At 39.3% G+C, this 20392-nt stretch overlaps 1 protein-coding gene across 1 annotated transcript in view; it reads left to right on the top strand.

Annotated features, from left to right (window-relative positions):
* The window catches only part of kcnh6b (potassium voltage-gated channel, subfamily H (eag-related), member 6b), a 29949-nt gene extending 10365 nt beyond the window's left edge, over positions 1-19584 (top strand). The window contains exons 4-12 of the mRNA XM_056469958.1: positions 993-1389; positions 3493-3692; positions 3787-4039; positions 6475-6668; positions 6752-6839; positions 13009-13266; positions 15736-15910; positions 17756-17960; positions 19324-19584. Coding sequence (XP_056325933.1) covers positions 993-1389; positions 3493-3692; positions 3787-4039; positions 6475-6668; positions 6752-6839; positions 13009-13266; positions 15736-15910; positions 17756-17960; positions 19324-19584 — 2031 coding nt within the window. The remainder of the gene's footprint in view (positions 1-992; positions 1390-3492; positions 3693-3786; positions 4040-6474; positions 6669-6751; positions 6840-13008; positions 13267-15735; positions 15911-17755; positions 17961-19323) is intronic.
* Positions 19585-20392: the final 808 nt, after the last annotated feature.

Below are 20392 nucleotides of genomic sequence, written 5' to 3'. Positions count from 1 at the left end.
GCCCTACGCCTTCAAGCTAAAGAGAATTGGGACACACCTACCCCTTGACATGAACGCGCAAAATGAGGGGTTAGGGGAAGGGCTAAGGTGTAGAATTGGGATTGGGCCTTAAATTACTGTTACAGATTAATTTTTTATGTTAATTTAAACAATAAATGGCTGACACGGTCGCCTCACAGCAAGAATGTCGCTGGTCCAAGTTCCGGCTGGGTCAGTTGGCATTTCTGTGTGGAGTTTGCATATTCTCCCCGTGTTGGTATGGGTTTCCTCCAGGTGCTCCAGTTTCCCCCACAGTCCAAAGACATGCGCTATAGGCGAATTGAATAAACTAAATTGGCGAGAGGGGTCTGGATGCAGACCTCGTGCAGTGCAATCTGAGCTGCATTCAATGCTTTTTAATGGGCTCACCTAACCCCACCCCTAACCCTGCCCCTCACAGTGACGTCAGTCACTCCATTTGAGTGCATTGTGTCTGACATTGCATCGCTGAGTGATGCAATCTCAGCTTGCATCATGAAGGTTGCATCCAGATACTATTGAAATTGGCCCCTAGTGTATGTGTGTGAATGAGTGTGAATGATGTTTCCCAGTACTGGGTTGCGGCTGGAAGGACATCCGCTGCGTAAAACATAAGCTGGATAAGTTAGCGGTTCATTCCGCTGTGGCGACCCCTGATGAATAAAGGGACTAAGCCAGGCATGTCCAAGCTCGGTCCTGGAGGGCCGGTGTCCTGCAAAATTTAGTTCCAACCCCAATCAGACACACCTGGGCTAGCTAATCAAGCACTTACTAGGCTTTCTAGAAACATCCGTGCAGGTGTGTTGAGGCAAGTTGGAGCTAAAATCTGCAGGACACTGGCCCTCCAGGACCGAGTTTGGACACCCCTGGACTAAGCCAAAGGAAAATGAATGAATGAATTAAATCATTATATGAGAATGGACCTTGTATGATAATAAATATTTTTATCTTTTCCTTCAATCATCCATTTGCAGACAACAGCCACACTGATTGGCCTGCTGAAGACAGCCCGTCTGCTCCGGTTGGTCCGTGTAGCGAGAAAATTAGATCGATATTCAGAGTATGGAGCTGCAGTCCTCTTTTTGCTTATGTGCACCTTTGTGCTGATCGCTCATTGGTTGGCATGTATCTGGTATGCCATTGGCCACGTAGAGAGGCCATACATGAAGACAGGCTGGCTGGATAACCTGGCCGATCAACTGGGGAAACATTACAACGACAGCGATGCCAGCTCAGGACCCTCCATTCAGGATAAATACATCACTGCGCTCTATTTCACCTTCAGCAGTTTAACCAGCGTGGGCTTTGGGAATGTCTCTCCAAACACCAACTCTGAGAAGATTTTCTCCATCTGCGTCATGTTTATTGGCTGTAAGTAACTACATATAGCACTGTGTTTTACACTGACAGATGCCATTTCTGTACCACTGCCCCTCTTTAGACTATCTGGCTACTACCTGACAAAGGTCTTGTTGTCAATCCCAGTTGTAAGAGCAATAAATAATAACTTGACTTCTAGTTGATCATTTGCAAAAGTGGCAGACGGTAGATTCTTCCTATGAATCATCTGTTGAACTGCATCCCAATCACTGCAGAAGACCTATTGGAACCTGCATGGACCCATAATTCTCACATAAATCAGTCAAGTTTGGTGAAGGAAAATCATGGTTTGGGGTTACATTCAGTATGGGGGCATGCTAGAGATATGCAGAGTGGATGGCAACATCAACAGCCTGAGGTATCAAAACATTTGTGCTGCTCATTACATTACAAACCACAGAAGAGGGCAAATTCTTCAGCAGGATAGCGCTCCTTCTCATGCTTCAGCCTCCACATCGAAGTTCCTGAAAACACAAAAGTACAAGGTGCTCCAGGAATGGCCAGCCCAGTTACCAGAAATGAACATTATTGAGCATGACTGGGGTAAGATGAAGGAGGAGGCATTGAAGATGAATCCAAAGAATCTTGATGAACTCTGGGAGTCCTGCAAGAAAGCTTACTTTGCCATTCCAGATGACTTTATTAATAAGTTATTTGAGTCATTGCAGAGATGTATGGATGCAGTCCTCCAAGCTTATGGGAGTCATACACAATATTAATTCTTTGTCCACTGTACCATGATATTATATTTTATACTTTTCATTTTTTCTGTTAAGTGACAAAACCTTACTGTCCTAATTAAATAATTAAAAATCAAGACATGATCACATTTTATTTTAGTCAAACCGCTAGCATTAGCGTAATCTAGAGGCCTTTGCCTTTCAAATAAGCCACTACTGATACCAGTTGATCAACTGGAAGTCAAGTTGTTATTTGTTGTTCATAAAACTTGGATAGGCGACAAGACCTTTGTCAGATAATATAGCATTTAGACATAAAAGGACCTACAAAGGTAATGTTGTTAAGCTTCACTTTTGAAAGTATCAGATCTTTTTTGACATCTACAGTATGGTTCAATGATGAAATATTGGGAAAACTACTCTAAACTGCAGGTTGATAACTACAAGTTACTCATCAGGTAAAGTAGCTAAGCTACTGTCAAACTACACTTCTAAAAAAAAACAGCTAAATACGCAATGTTATTTCTTAAAAATAGTTGCCACACACAAAAATTACGCCCTTATAGTAGCTAATAACATTATACTTGCTCACAATAACATATAATACAAAAAAGTTAATATATTTTCACATGGATTTATTAAAGTAAAATATTTAGTACTTAATACAATAATGTCAAACCTTAATGTTATAATTTACATAGTTTTCACATTTCAAGAGTCAAAGTACAAATCTGCAACAAATGTAGCATTGCATTTACAAATAATAATAAAAAAAATCCAGATGGCTTCATTTTGACAAGATATTTAATTGAAGCACTCAAACTATGCTCTTACTGTTAACTGTTAGAATACTCCACAGAGAGGAATATTGTGCTATTTTGAACTTTGACCCTGGCGAGCACACTCAAACCGGCCTTTGCATAGTACAATGAAATGAATAGGTTTCATAGCGCAGTGCTTTCTGCGTCTAGTGTAAAAGTTAATGTTCCAAAAACATTATGTTCTGAGAATGCAGTGTCTACTGCTGGAGGTAAAGTGAAACATTTTCTAGCAATTAAAATTGTCTCATTTTCAGGACAATTAAAAAAAATCATCAGCAACAGATATTGTGGAGGTTCATAAATCAAAGCATTCTCCAGTAATGCCTCAGTGAATCTGATGAGTTCACTACAGAAGGTTTGTGGCTAAATCTCAGCATCACTTTGATGAGTGTTTTAACAATTATGATCTGAGCTTACTGACATTTTTTAGGACAATGGCATTTTGTGATTAAAAAAACTTTAGTAATTTTGACTAAAATCACCTGAATGTTTATCTTTTTTTATAGTTGTAGTGTTAATTAAAACTGGAACAGTCTCGCCTTTGCTTTCTTTTCTCACTAAATATTTTTCTGTTGTTTTTTTTTTTGTCTTAGCTCTCATGTATGCCAGCATATTTGGGAATGTTTCAGCAATAATTCAGAGGCTTTATTCGGGAACAACTCGCTATCACACCCAGATGCTGCGGGTTAAAGAATTCATCCGCTTTCATCAGATACCCGGAGGTCTGAGGCAGAGACTTGAGGAGTATTTCCAACACGCCTGGTCTTACACTAATGGCATTGATATGAACGCAGTAAGTCGTACCGAGAAAGGTGTATTGTTATATACTGTATAATGGATTAAATTGTGTAATAAACTTATTCATGCTTCTTATTTTCTAATTATAGGTCCTGAAAGGGTTTCCAGAGTGTTTGCAAGCTGATATTTGCCTGCATCTGAATCGTAGTCTGCTTCAGAACTGTAAGGTGTTTCGTGGGGCGAGTAAAGCATGTCTGAGAGCGCTCGCCGTACGCTTTAGAAGCACTCACGCCCCGCCAGGAGACGCTCTTTACCATCAGGGCGACATGCTAAGAGCCCTCCACTTCATCTCCCGTGGCTCCATTCAAGTGTCCCAACATAACATTGTGCTGGCCATTCTGGGTGAGATTACCATCCCAGCTAACATCTTTAGGCTTTATAAATGGTCCCTTAATGCTCCTATGACGTTGCATACAGTTGAAGTTAAAACTATTAGCCCTCCTGTGAATTATTTACTCTTGCAAATATTTCTCAAATGATGCTTTACAGAGCAAGGAATTTTTCACAGTATTTACTATAATATTTTTTCTTCTGCAGAAAATTATATTTGTTTAAATTCAGCAAGAATAAAAGCAGCTTTAACTTTTCTAAAAACTATTTTAAAGTCAACATTATTAGCCCTTTTAAGCCATATTTTTTTCGATTGTCTACAGAACAAACCATTGGTACACAATGATTTGCCTAATTACCCTAACTTACCTAATTAACCTAGTAAATCCTTCAATGTTGCACTTTAAGCTGAATACTAGTATCTTGAAAAATATCTAGTAAAATATCATGTACTGTCAAGTTATTTTGGATTATATTAACGTTATTCAAAACATTTTCATAATAATGTTCTCAGAACGTTTTTCTATCAATGTTGTAAAAACATTATATTAATAACATTATATGCTAACATTTACACAACCTTTAAGGAACGTTACTAAATGTTCTGAGAATGTTTAGCTTGCATTAAACTACAGCAAATTTTTTACATTGTGTTACATCATGCTATTGGGTGTTAAAACATGCTAATTCCTTCAAAATACAAACAAGCTAAACTAGCAATGTGCTAATTCGTGCAAAAACTTGATATTCTTGTGCTAAAAAGAGTGTTAAACACTCTTAATAATAATAATAATAATAATAATAATAATAATAATTCCTTACATTTATATAGCGCTTTTCTGGACACTCAAAACACTTTACACATTGGGGGAATCTCCTCATCCACCACCAGTGTGCAGCATCCACCTGGATGACGCGACGGCAGCCATATTGCACCAGACCTCAAACCACACACCAGCTGATTGGTGGAGAGGAGACAGAGTGATTAAACCAGTTATGATATGGGGATGGTTAGGAGGTCATGATGGACTGAGGCTAGGATGTCGGGGTTAAACCCCTACTCTTTTCGAAGGTCATCCTGGGATTTTTAACGACCACAGAGACCTCGGTTTAACGTCTCATCTGAAAGACTCAGCAGTATAGAGTCCCCGTCACTATACTGTGGCGTTAGGACCCACACAGACCACAGGTTGAGTGCCCCCTGTTGGCTTCACTAACACCACTTCAGGTAGCAACTTAGCTTTCCCATGTGGTCTCCCATCCAGGTACTGACTGGGCGCAGCCCTGCATAGTGAGAGTTGCAGAGAGCTAGCTGCAAGGTTATAAGGTCTGGCAGACCGTACTTTTCAGTCAGTCTGCTTATTAATTTAATTAAAATTAAAATTGGTGTTGTAACAATATGTTAATGTTTGAGAAAGTTACAATTTTGCTTTCTATAACATTTATTTAATGTTTAGGATGAATAGTTTTACCTGTTCTAATTAAGCATACAAGACTGTGCTAAATATTTTATCCAGTGCAGGTGTTAATTTTATGTAATTAACATGGTAAAATTTCTTGAATTATATGCTTTATACTGTATGAATTAAAGTTATTGAATTATAGGCCCCATGAATTACATGAAGTATTTGGCCTTTAAGGCTGAATATCGAACTTAAAGACTTTAAAAGAAAACAGACAATGAGGAAATGAGTTTCACTGACTATATATACTCAAATACAAATATTTCACATTTAATATATTCAATTTTTTCAACAATGTAAAATTTAATACTTCTAAATCATCACATTTGCACACATCTTTTCAGTTTCAGGTTTCTTCTCAATTTTGTGTGGTGCGGCATTATTTAGTCGACTCTGGTTTTATGTTTCTTTCTGGTCTTTTCCACTGTCAAAGGAGCAATCCTATGACAAAGAAAGCTGATGCTGATTGGCTGACAGAAAGAAGCTTATAGAGCCAAGCTTGAGGCTCTACAAGCTAGAGATAAGCAGAGCTTATCATTTAATAAGAATATGTGAATAACTCAATTTTGATAAAAATGTCAGATAGAACCTCATAATTCTAAGGTGACGATATGCTAAACATGTCTATCTATCTGTCTCTCTGTTTTGCATTCAAAACCTTACAAATTTCAAGCTACTTAAAAACATTTAAGCTTTTAAAACTATGTAACCATGCATTCTGGTCAATTCAATTCAATTCAATTCACCTTTATTTGTATAGCGCTTATCCAATGTAGATTGTGTCAAAGCAGCTTCACAAAAAAGGTAACAGTAAATAGGAACAGTGTAGTTCAGTTTGTAGTGTTTAAGTTCAGTTCAGTTTAGCTCAGTTAAACTCTCAGCTTATCGTCAGCATATCGTCAGCTCTCAGCTTGACATCTTTTAGTCTTTTCAAGATTGTTTTCTGAATTACATAATAAAAACGGCTTCCTGTTTCTCCTACAGGAAAGAATGACGTCTTTGGCGAGCCTGTAAATCTCTATGCAGAACCTGGTCACAGTAATGCTGATGTAACTGCACTGACCTACTGTGACCTTCATCGTATTCAAAGAGATGACCTTCTGGAGGTGCTGGATATGTACCCTACTTTTGGAGAGAGCTTCTGGAGGAACCTGGAAATCACCTTTAACCTGCGAGATGTAGGAGATGTAGAAACACACTAGAAACAGTTGAACACAAACGCTCTGTACAGCTAATCGTTGTTTAACTGTTCTGTGATCAGGTTGAACAAATGATGCCAAGTGAAAGTTTGGAGTGCAGCTACCATGCAAGACACCGTCAAAACTCACTAGACAGACGCAACAGGCCTGGTGAGTATCAGACTCACAAACAAACAAAAACAGCTCTTTAGACACTCATTAAGACTTCATTTTGAAAGGTTTTGAGAAGTTAATTTTTAAAGTACATCATTTTACTTGAAGTCAAACTTAGGGCTCTATTTTAATTATCTAGGCGCAAAGTCTAAAGCGCATGGCGTAAAAGCATTAAGGGTGTGTCCGAATCCACTTTAGCAATTTTAAGGATAGAAAAATACGGTTTGTGCCCTGCGCATGGTCTAACAGGGTTGTGCTTATTCTCTTAATGTGTTATGGGTGTGTTTTGAGCATAACGTGCATTAAACCAATCAGAGTCTCATCTCCCATTCCCTTTAAGAGTCAGTTGTGTCGCGCTATGGTGCATTTGCTATTTTTATGGTGGACTTTGTATGTGCTTCACATACGAGAAAACAGTTAAACAGACCATCTGCAGTAAGGATAAAGAACTAGCCTCATCCATTCGGTCTCTTTACTTTCTCTTTCTCTGTTGATCCTTTACATTCGTGGATAAGGAAACAGTGTTGGAGTGCAGGAAACGCACTCCACTGAAGACATTGTTGCATAGTTAGTTAATCATTACCTTGAGTTAATAAGAGTAATGTGTTCATTTATACAAATAATAATTAAAGAGAGCAGGTCACTTTAAGTGTTCGGAAAATGTGTGATAACGTGAATGCTAGACAGGATCACGAGGTTTGGGGAGTGTGAGTGTAGAGGGAGCAGAAAAAGGAAGGACACCAATAAAGTATACAAGTTCTATGGCATTTCGAGTCATCTCTATGGACATAACAATTGGTGACAAGGATAGCTGAGGAATTACCCACGCTGTCACTAACTCCCCCGAGCCCTTTTCTGCCCCATCCCGGCGAGCCTACAGTCCCATGGGAACAGTGGAAAACAGCTTTCGAAACAAAGCTTTTAGCAATGGGCCTCAATGGCGTCCCGACGAAGTGGAAAATGGCCATACTCCTCCACTGCCTCGGTGCCGAAGGACAGTGTGTTTTTCGCCCCCTCGGAGATGCCGACGATTACGCTGCTGCGATTACACTGTTGGATCGACATTTTGAAAGGAAACAAAGTCTTTTGCTGAAACGGCTGCAGTTCCGTCAGCGCAGTCAGCGTGCCGGTGAGTCGATTGCTCAATATGTTGCAGACTTGAGGGGGCTGGTTAAACCATGCGGTTTTGGTGCGTTATCAGAGGAGATGATACGAGATCAGCTAATCGAAAAAAACAAACAATACACTCGTGAGGGAGCGGTTGTTGTTGGAAGATAATAATCTCACTTTAGAGAAAGATTTAATTCTGGCCTCACAAATTGAGTCTGCTGCACAGTGTGCTGCTAAATTAAATACATGACGTGACGCTAGTATAGACAGCGATGGATTTATACAAGAATGCACACAAAGGCACAGAGGCAGATGTAGCATCAAGTGCAGACATACAATATCCACAAACTCAATTTCAGCGGCGATGTGGAAATTGTGATTCTAATAAACACTCATCACGGGCCCCGGTCTGCCCTGCACAGGGACAAACATGCAGACGATGTCAGAAGCTAAACCACTTTGCAAAATGTTGCTGTTCTGCCCCAGTTCAGTCTCCCACACAATGGAATTCACAAACTAATGCTGCATTCCCTGCCATTATCCACTTAATAAATGCAAATTCAGCTGGTTTCTCTATCTGTGCTGTTAATATAGCTGAATCCTGTATCCCTCTGCTCCTGGACACAGGAGCCAAAGTCTCTCTACTAAATATGGCCACTTATGAATGTTTCCTGCCACACTTGCCACTTCAGCCACCTTCTCTTAATCTGTTTGGATATGTTAGTTCTGCAATTGACGTCATTGGTCTCATACATGCACCTGTCCAGTTGGGAAATAAGGCCCTACCCAACTTCCCATTTCCTTGGACTGGCAATATCCTTGGACTGGACCTGTTTTTGAGCTTGGATTTTTCCTTACTGGACAACGAGGGGGCTCAAATTCTGACTGTCAGCTGTCCCTGGCAACAAGAATGGAAAACGCTGTTTGATGGCCTTGGGTGCTTATCTGCATTTGCTCACCAGCCTCTCTTGGACCACACAGTTAAACCAATCATACAGCCACTTCACCGCATTCCACTGGCCTTGCATGAGGAAGTCACAGCAGAACTTGTCAAATTGCAGGCAGAGGGGATCATTGAGCCTGTTGATGCCTCTCCATGGGTGTCTAATTTGACGGTGGCAAAAAAATCTGCGTGGACTTACGATCTGTCAACAAAGCAGTAATCCCGGATCGCTATCCTCTGCTATCAATTGAAGAGCTAACAACACATTTTCATGGCTCGACGATTTTTTCCAAACTCGACCTCCATCAAGGCTATCTTCAGGTTCCCCTTCACCTAGATAGCAGACATTTAACTGCATTCGTTACACACGCTGGTGTATTTCGTTATACAAGAAAGCCATTCGGACTCAGTTCGGCCCCAAGTTGCTTTCAAAAATTCATGTCCACCATACTAGCTGGTGTTCCCGGCACTGCCATCTACCTTGATGACATCATTGTCCATGCCCCGAATGCAGTGATACATGAACAGCGCTTAAAGGCTACTTTTGCCGCACTCAGTCAGCATAAGTTAACACTTAACATAGAAAAGTGTTTATTTGCAGTACCAGAGGTTGACTTTGTTGGCTTTCATGTCTCAGCCAAGGGCCTCTCACCATTGCACTCCAATATCGAGGCTATTCTTTAGGTGCCAGAGCCTTCATCTGCTGCAGAAGCTTCGTTTCTGGGGATGACAACATACTATATGCGCGTCTTACCTCAGTATTCAACGATCACATACCCTCTCCGCCAGCTGCTAAAAAAGGATGCTACATGGACCTGGTCTGCAGCTTGTTCTGACGCAGTGCGCACACTCAACAAACTGTTGACCAGCCCCCCTGTCCTAGCACACTTCATTCTTGACTGCCCCACACTAGTCACTTGTGATGCTTCCGCAACCGCTGCCGGGGCTGTTCTTTCACAACTCCAGAATGGCATTGAACGGCCGGTGGCTTTTGTTTCTTTTGCAGTAGTACTGAACAAAAGTACTCAATTGGGGAGAAGGAGGCTTTGGCTTGTGTATGGGCCTGTGAGCGCTGGCATGCCTATTTGTATGGCAGAAAATTCACCCTTCGAATCGACTACTAAGCCCTTAGTGCACATATGTCTCCATCTGGGTCTGGTCACAAACCACTGCGCATGTACCGCTGGACTGACTGCCTCCAGCAGTATGACTTTACAGTACAATAAACCTCAGACAAAGAGAATGTGGTGGCGGATTTGTTGTCCCGTTCTGTGTCAAGACCTTTTATCATCTGTCAGGTGGCAGAAGACAATGTCTTCATTCAACTTGTGCATGCTTTCCTGACAACTTTTGTGTCCTTGGAGGAACTCACAGAGGAATCTGCTGCTGATTCTACATTATCTGCTGTCTGTATGTCTTAAATGGTTGGCCAGCTCAAGTTCTGACAGATATACAGCCGTATGCCAGAGTTAAACATGAGCTGTCATGCTGGAACAACACATGCTTAGCTCGTGGACACTGTGCCATCATCCCCGTCAAACTCAGAGGACGAGTGCTGGCTATGACATGAGGGCCACCTTGCATTGTTAAACTAAAGCAGCGCTGTAGGGATCTTGTATGGTGGCCAGGACTGGATAAGGAAATCGAACAGCTCGTTCGGGACTGTGTTCCATGTCTTGTGAGTGGGAAAACAGGCCCCCCAATTCCACCACCGCTGGGGTCTGTGGCTTGGCCAAATCAACCATGGGAGTGATACCAAAGTTATTAGACACATCCGAACATCTTACTATCATCCACAGTCAAATGGGGGTGTAGGGAGATTTAATCAATCTTTAAAAAATGGTCTGAGAGCTCACTTGGCACAAGGATGCTCTTTCAATGAAGCCTTGTCTCAGACTCTGTTACACTACAGAGCAGCTCAGCATGCCAGTACTGGGGTGTCACCAGCAAAACTTATGCTGGGGCGAGAGCTAGAGTTACCCTTGCATAGGCTTTGCCCTCCCGCTTCTCACAGTGGAAACTCTGCGGTAAAAGCCAGAGTACCCAAACAACAGCTCAAAGCACAGAGCAGATTTAGTGCAAAAAAAAGGCCTACGTTCCCAGGATTTCTCCAATGGACTGGGTGCGGGTTCAAAGGCCACACCGGAAAAACAAACTACATACTTTCCGGTCACAGCCACAGCAGGTACAAAAGCAGTTGGGTCCAGCCACATTCAAGCTAACAGATGGTTCTTGGTGGCATGCCAGTAGACTTAAGAAGGTACTGTGCCCTTCTAGTGCAGTTTACACCGAGGAGCTCCCTCGCTCCCTGCTCAGTTCTTCATTTTCTCTGCCCCTGGCACAGCATGCAGTGACTCTGCAAGCTACATCCCTACCACCAGCTACAAAAATGCAGGACAGGCCTGTTGGATAACACATTCAGGCTGCTCGTTTCCAAGACTACTTAACATCCTTTCACACCTAGTTCAACGGGAGGGAAGGGGAAATGTTGCATAGTTAGTTAATCATTACCTTGAGTTAATAAGACTAATGTGTTCATTTATACAAATAATAATTAAAGAGAGCGTAGAAGGAGAGTGTAGAAGGAGAAGAAAAAGGAAGGACACCAATAAAGTATATAAGTTCTATAGCATTTCGAGTCATCTCTACGGACATAACAGACATCCGTTATAAAAGCAATAATATCCAGCTGCAGACCCGCAGACAAAATCCAGGCCACATAGGCAGGGGCAAACTATATAGGGTTAAAACTGATGTTAATGTTATTAATGTCTTCTCAGACCTCGTCATCAATATATGTTTATATAAATTTGGCCCCAGCCAAATATTTTAAAAGTTCATTTGTTTATACTACTATATTTGTTGCAACTATAATTACCACAAATTGCAAGTACTTTATGGTTCAAAACCAATATATTAAGTACTATAAATTATTATAGTATTTAATGTGGGAAAATTAAGCAAATCAGTACTTTTCAATCGCTGGAGTAAAATATTAATATAGTGTTACACATTTATTAAATGTAAAAAGATTTTTTTATTACATATAAAGATGTATTATTGCCTATACAAGCTAACTTGCTATTATCTCCTTCATTATAATAATTTCATTATATAAATTAAACCTGTCCAATTTAGATCGTTTATATATCTCTGAAAAATGTTTCAACAAAGCCAGCAAATGAGTATCTGCTATATTGACTCTGTCAGATGAATAATGACGGACCATCTATGATGACTGATAGAAAACTGTTCAGTCTATTACGTATATTGCGATTCTGAAATAACGTCTCGATTGCCATATTTGTGAAACAGTATACACTATTGTCTATTGTGGACATAGGTGCCATGTCTTCATATAACATTATACACATGTTCACAGAAAATTTTTTGCAAAAAAAAAAATAGGATTAAAACATGTTACAACTCTCTGTGATCAGCTGCACCTCAATAATTAATTTTAAAATTATTAATTATTAATAAAGTTTAAAATGTTTTAAAACACGGCATATTTGCAATGAAGAAAGTAAAATCTCTATGTAATTCTTAACCGCTATAATCACCACAGCCGCATGGTGTCAATAAATGTGCATATATGTGTGTGTGTGTGTGTGTGTGTGTGTGTGTGTGTGCGTGTGTGTGTGTGTGTGTGTACTGCAAAAGGCATTTGTGTGTGACTCATCATTTCAGAAAGGCTTGAATAAACAACCACAAATACATCAAATAAACTTACTTGGTATTTTTGACTAGTGACCTTACTTTAGCTTCCTCCGTGTCTGTCTCTGTCACTGACGGCTGTTTATCTGACGTAACGAAGGAGAAGCAGACATGGATGTCAAAGTGGTGGGCGGGGAGAAGCAGCTCATTTGGATTTAAAGCCACAGGCTACAAAAACAGCTACATAGTCCTCAGACACCAAAATGAGCAGATTCTGCATTACATAATAAATAATCTAATGGGTATTTTGAGCTGAAACTTTAAAGACGCAATCTGGAGACACCAAAGGCTTATCTTAAATCTTGTAAAAGGGGTAAAATAGGTGCCCTTTGAAAAAAATTGTGTATGAATAAAAATATAGTACAGTATTCTGTAACTTTTTTTTTGGTACTGCAGATGGCATGGACCAGAATGACTCGTCTCTGCTGTGTTCTGCTCTGGGTCTTCATCATCATCATCGTCCTGCAGCTGCTCACATGCACTGGGAGGATCTGTGCAGCTGCTCTACTCTGCAGTCCAGTGAAAACCTCAGCCACTGTGAGCTGTGCACCTCTGACACAGACCATCTGGACTACCCTTCTCCTGCTGGCAGACTCATTCCACCCAGCGCCTCCGGGGGCAGCAGAGAGATCGGTGTGGAAATGGACCACTTGGGTCAGTATACAGTACTTAGTAAGGGTGAGAGAAAAAAAATCAATGCATTGCAATTTTTTTCCAACAATTCTGAATCGATTAACAGTTAAAACATCGAAAACAGTCTAAAAAAGCATTTAGGTGCCACCACAACTTCTACTGTCATCATTATTGTTTACAGGGAAGCCAAAATGCTGTCATTCATGCTATTTGAGATTTGAATGATGCAGGAGGCGATCTCTCTGTGATCGTTACAAATATAGGATTAATCTACGAGTAAAAAAAGTTATTAATCCGCGGGTCACGTACATTCCAAGCCATGGGTTGTGATTCGTTATGTCTCTAATAGGAACACATACAGAATTCACTTAATTTGGACAGATGGATAATAACAGGCGCAGTGCTTCTGATCTGATGTGTGGCCACATTCTTGACACAACCGAAAGCGAAACCTTGTCATAAACAAATAAAAAATTGACACACTCTCTTCTTTGTTTAAAAGATAATGAATATGATTTATATATGAAATATGTTTGATTTTCATAATTGATCTTTGTTATTGGCTTTTTTACATTCAGAGCTGGTTCATTCTGAATGATTCTTTAATAAAATAATTGCTTTAAAAGATGACAGTACTGTCATAAAGAGATTTCAATTAATAAACAAAAGTTTAGAAACTCCAATTCTGTTTAAAATATATGGATGTAATAAAATATACAGCAGATGAAATAGGAAAAATGTAAGTTAAGAATTATTTTGGAATCAAATCGTGACCCCCGGAATCGTAATAGACCCCTTTCACAATGACATCATTTCACTTCCGCCTTTCTGGAATGCAGTGTATTGGTAGTTCCGTTTTAGCTTTGAATGAGTGGCATACTTCTCGGGAAAATTTATAACTGTAAATTGTAAACTGGGCATGTGTCCAAATGTTTCTCTTTCAATGTTGAAATGCTTTCCGAAAATCATTATGTTTAAGTTACTAAGAATAGGAGTAAGCTATTGTCAACACAGGCTCATTCTGAAAACGTAGTCCCATTGACGTTTCTGGAGGCCGCAAATTATGTACTTGGGGTACGTATGGCTGCATTTCATTTTTTAAACGAACACTACGGAGTGGTATGACGCCATTCCTTTTTGCGCTTACCAGCTGACTGCTTACCTCCGTGTAGAGGGCTTTCCCGCTGCAAGCAGTTTTTCCAATTAGCTTGATGTGTACATCGGCGGACTTGAGATGCAGAGAGGAGATGACCACGACAACGACGGGGTTCGAGTCTGGGGAAGAGTGGTTCCAGAAATCTGGTAAGACAAAAACAGAATCCAAAAAATAAAATGAACAAGTGAATAACAGGGTGAGAATGTGGTAAAATCCGAAAACAAGGACTTTTCATTTTCTGGACGACTTTTGTAAATCGTTGGTTGGGTTTAGGGGAGCAAGTGGGTGGGCAGGTCAATCGATAAAATTGGTTGGGTTTAGGGAAGGAGGAGGGTGGATCAGTCAGTTGGTCGGTCGGCCAGCCAGTCAGACAGACAGTCAATCAACAGCGGCCTCTAGTGGGTTTACAAAAGAACAGTGGGCGCGAACGGCACTTGCGAGAGAAATTTGAGATCTGAAAAAGTGCACACAGTGGCCTCTTATGCATTCGCGAAAAAAAAAATGCAAAAATACGTACCTCCTGGGATGTATTTTGTGGTCTTTAGAAACGTCCATAGGACTACATTTTCAGAATGAGCTTGGGTTGCCTATTGTTTATTAAGAAAAGTATATATTTGCAACATTTTCACTTATTAATTCAGTTTATTTCCTAAATAATGAATTTATTTTTACTTTGATGCCGCTATGAACATAAATATATACATTTTTGTTATCAATTATATGTAAATGTTTCAGCACAAGTACAATTCTTTATTAAATCTTCTCATATTACCTAGTAAGTATGTCATCTATAAATGCAATCAGTTTTATCATTCACTATTTACTGATCTATCAATGGTTTGTTCACAGTGCTGTCACCTACTGGGTGCTTTTACTTTGATATTTGTGCTACCTTTTGATTAGTAAAATTTTACAAATAATTTTATATCTAATACTGAATTAAAATGCAGTTTTGTAAAAAGTCTTAGTGTTATTTATGCAATTGTAAATAAAGCACATTAATTCCACTTTCTAATGACACTTGGGTCTATTTCTGCACTGCACAGAGATTTAGTTTGAATAGTAAGAGTCACATACACTATTGTTATTCTATTTCATTTAATTTGAATATTATATAAATATAAACATTTTATGGATTCTAATTATTGATTAACATATTGTTAAACTTTTTAAACCACTTAAATTGACATTGTGCTTTGGTTTAAGAGGCTAACCTCAAACCAGATAGCACATGGCATGTCTAATAATAATTAGCATTTTTGGATTAGACGTTTTAAGAATTATTATTATTATTATTATTATTATTAATATGGTATATCTACTTCTAACACAAGCTCGTCCTCCATCTGGACTGTACCATTACTGGCCTGACCCCCACACAGCTCATTTCAGTGATCAGCCTATGCGACCTCCATCTATCCAGACCTCATTCACTCCGCAGATCTTTGCAGATCATCAACCCGGTGAAGTGGAGTCCAGACTGGAGGTCCTGCAGAGTCAGCTCAACAGGTGTGTGATGTATCTTCTAGAAACAATGAGTAAAGTCAAAAGTGACAGGTCATTTTTATCAGCCCATTACCTTTCACACAGTGTAACATAGCTGTTTGTCAATGCACAAAGTCTGAAAATATTTATTGATCCAAGTAAAGATCTAACAGATAAATAAATTCTGCAAACAAGACCTTTTCCACTTCCATAACTGATCTAATTACCTTGATTCGTTTCAAATCAGCATACAGTGCATAAGGAAAGTATTCATAGCGTTTCACTTTTTCCACATTTTTTTATGTTACAGCCTTATTCTAAAATGGATTCAATTCCTTTTATTTCCTCAAAATTCTACAAACAATACCCCATAATGACAATGCAATAAAAGATTTTTTGAAATTGGTGTAAATTTATTAAAAATAAAAAACCTGAAAAATCACACGTACGTTAGTATTCACAGCCTTTGCTCAATACTTTGTTGATGGACCTTTGGCAGCAATTACAGCCTCAAGTCTTTTTGAATATGATGCCACAAGCTTGGCACACCTGTCTTTGGGAATATTGCTCATTCCTCTTTGCAGTACCTCTCAAGCTCTATCAGGTAGGATGGGAAGCGACGATATACAGGCTTCTGTCTGGCCACTCTACCATACAGGCCTGATTGGTGAATTGCTGCACAGATAGTTCTCCTTCTGTAAAGTTCTTCTCTTTCCACAGAAAAATGCTGGAGCTCAGACAGAGTGACCGTCAGGTTATTGATCACCTCCCTAACTAAGGCCCTTCTCCCCGATCACTCAGCTTAGATGGTCAGCCGGCTCTAGAATGAGTCCTGGTGGTTCCAAACATCTTCCACTTACAGAGGATGGAGGCCACTGTGCTTATTGGAAAGTTCAGAGCAGCAGAAATTTTTCTGTAACCTTCCCCAGCCTTGTGCCTCGAGACAATCCTGTCTCGGAGGTCTACAGACAATTCCTTTGTCTTCATGCTTGGTTTGTGCTTTGACATGCACTGCCATATAGGGTGGCCTTTTCAAATCATGTCCAATCAACTGAATTTACCTCAGGTAAACTCCAATTAAGCTGCTGAAACTTCTCAAGAATGATCAGTTGAAACAGAATGTACCTGAGCTCAATATAGAGCTCCACGGCTGTGAATACTTTTGTGATTTTTCAGCTTTTTTATTTTAATAAATTTGCAACAATTTCAAAAAATCTTTTTTTACATTGGCATTATGGGGTGTTGTGTGTAGAATTTTGAGGAAATAAATTAATTTAATCCATTTCGAAATAAGGCTGTAACAAAAAAATTTGTGGAAAAAGTGAAGCGCTGTGAATACTTTCCGCATGCACTTTAGGCCAGTCTATAGTTTTCATTGGCTGCCATTGAATTCAAACACTGTAGCTGATTTTTGTTGTTGAAATTAGGAAGAACAAGAATAGCAGTATATAAATGCTATGACGAGTCTAAGTTATTATTTTGTTTTGGAATATTTTATTTAAAAAAATGCTTAATAGAAATGCCAAGATGGGCATACATTCTAAGAATGTGCATAAAAACTTACGCTTATAACAGTAAGATAAACTTTTTTATATGATAAGAAACAATGCACGAACTACAATGGAAACACATTTCCTAAATAAATTCCATAATGTTCATCTAATATGTCATTTGATTAATATAGGCCTCCTATTTTACCACTTTTACAAGATGTAAGATAAGTCTTTGGTGTCTCCAGAATGTGTCTGTAAAGTTTCAGCTTAAAATACCCATCAGATTATTTAATATACCCTACTGAAAATTAAATTTTTGGGGTAAGAGATTTTTTGTAGCTGTTTTGTGGCCTGAAAACAATACATTTTTCCCCAGGCTGGAGACGAGAATGACTGCAGACATCAATGTGATCCTTCAGCTTCTCCAGCGACAGATGGCTCCTGTTCCTCCAGCATACAGCACAGTTTTACCTGACAGACACCCTCCTGACCCCACGGCCCTGTACAGAAACAACACACCGGTGCTTCACAGCCTCTACCCAATCCCAAACATTCAGCTGGACACAAACACTGCCATTCAGGTGACAATGATAACAGTAAATAAGGTCTCAGTGCCCTTAACAGTATTGATTATGCACTTAAAGTGTACTTCAAAAGTGTATTTTTAAAAACTAATCACAGATAATATAATGTTATGAGATAAAAAAATATTTTGTGTGTTTTTAAAGGGAAAGTTCAGCCAATAACAAAAATTTCCTCACCATTTACTCACTCAATTGATTCTAAACTTTGATTCAATTGATCAATTGATTCTAAATGAATTTCTTCTGTTGAACACAAAAGAAGATATTTTAAAGAATGTTAAGAAAAAAGCACCCATTGAGATCTAAAGTAGGACCATTGAAAAAAAATATGGAAGTTAATGGCTGTTTTTGCCAAAATATCTTCTTTTGTCTTTTTTCCTCTTCATGGGATTTTTTAAAACCACAGAGTCAATAACTCTGTTTAACGTCTCATCTGAAAGATAGCGCTCACTGACAGTATAGTGTCCCCTTCACTTTACTTTACTGGGGCATTAGGACTCACACAGACCACAGGCCCCCTGTTGGCCTCACTAATACCACTTCCAGCAGCAGCCTAGTTTTCCCATGTGGTCTCCCATCCAGGTATTGACCAGGCTCATCCCTGCTTAGCTTCAGTGAGTAACCAGTCTTGGAGTGCGGTGATATGGCTGTGGCTTATGTTTGAGCCACGCTGACCGATTTTATCAATCATCGATACCCCAGGGCCACGCATAAGCCCATAAGCAGAAACCCTGTTATCAAAGTTCCGAAAAGATACATATCTTCAATAACCTCCAGGGACAGAGTGGCCAGGCACATGACCCGCCACTTCTCCCACCCGTCCATCATGTATCCAGCAGCAAGTGTTCCCGCAGGACAGTTGGGTTCCCCCAAACCCAGACTTTTTCATCAAGAAGATGGTGTCAATTGTGTTCAGAGACCAGTTGATCAAATCCAGATTTCCTTATTTGTTTGGAGAGCAGGGCAAAGAGAGCCTCAGAGATAAAATAAGACAAGACAAGATTAACCAGGAGAGATAATGGAGGGAGAGGAAAAAATGCAACCGCCTTTGCCGAGAGCCAAAGAAGAATCTTGACTTCCATAGTGGGAAAGAATTGACTTCCATACTAGTAGGAAAAACAAATAATAATATGGAGGTCAATGGTTACAGGTTTCCAGCTCTCTTCAAAATATCTTCTTTTGTATTTAACAGAAGAAACTCATTTAATCAAGTAAAGGGTGAATAAATGATGACAGAATTTTCAGTTTTGGGTGAACTATCCCTTTAAAACAATTAGAAGTTTGTATGTGTGGAGCATTCTGGAGATTTTGATGCTAAAACAAACAGTAAACCAAATTATCTGATTTACACTATTTTCAGAGTTCAGCCCAGCCTGAATCCATGTTCAAGTCAAATTCCCAGGGTTCTCTGTCCAGTGGAGTTCACATGGGAGCTGTGTCAGACGACTGCGTACCTGAAACTACCAGTGTTTCAAGCCCAGCACTTCAGCCCGCTCTGATGGAGGCTCCGCGGCTCTGCATGTCCCTCCGCTTTCCCTCATTACCTGGAAAACTGGACACTTCATCGCATTCAGAAGACCCTCAGAAACACATGTCTGATCCTGCATTACCGGTTAGCTAAAACCACAGCACACCATCAACCGGTTTGTCAAAACAAAACACACATCAAAGTCTGATTTATGAATGCTTGAAAGTACATTAGGTTTTTTGGTAGGGAAAAATTAGGACTAAATCAAGTACTAAGACTAGAATGGGTGTTGTTAAATAGTTTTAGGACAATTTTAAAGGAACACTCTGATTTGTTTTGGAAATAGGCTCATTTTACAACTTCCCTAGAGTTAAACAATTGAGTTTTACCATTTTTGAATCCATTTAGCCAATCTGAAGGGAGCAATTTTAGCTTAGCTTAGCATAAATCATTGAATTGGATTAGACCATTAGCATTTTGCAATTAAAAACGATTTAAAAAGTTTGATAGTTTTCTATTTTAAGCTTTAGTTACATCATGTACAGTTGAAGTCATACTTATTAGCCCCCCTTTGAATTTTTTTTTTCTTTTTTAAATATTTCCCAAATTATGTTTAACAGAGCAAGGACATTTTCACAGTATGTCTGATATGTTTTTCTTCTGAAGAAAGTCTTATTTGCTTTATTTAGGCTAGAATAAAAGCAGTTTTAATTTTTTTTTAATCCATTTCAAAATTATTAGCCCCTTTAAGCTAATATTTTTTCGATAGTCTACAGAACAAACCATTGTTATACAATAACTTGCCTAATTACCCTAACCTGCCTAGTTAACCTAACTAACCTAGTTAAGCCTCTAAATGTCACTTTAAGCTGTGTAAAAGTGTCTTGAAAAATATCTAGTCAAATGTTATTTACTGTCATCATGGCAAAGATTAAAATAAATCAGTTATTAGAAATGAGTT

The sequence above is a fragment of the Danio aesculapii genome, chromosome 12, assembly GCF_903798145.1.
Source record: "Danio aesculapii chromosome 12, fDanAes4.1, whole genome shotgun sequence".
Lineage (NCBI taxonomy): Eukaryota > Metazoa > Chordata > Actinopteri > Cypriniformes > Danionidae > Danio > Danio aesculapii.
Note: the sequence above shows the minus strand (reverse complement) of the source record. Positions and strands in the feature narration are given on the sequence as shown.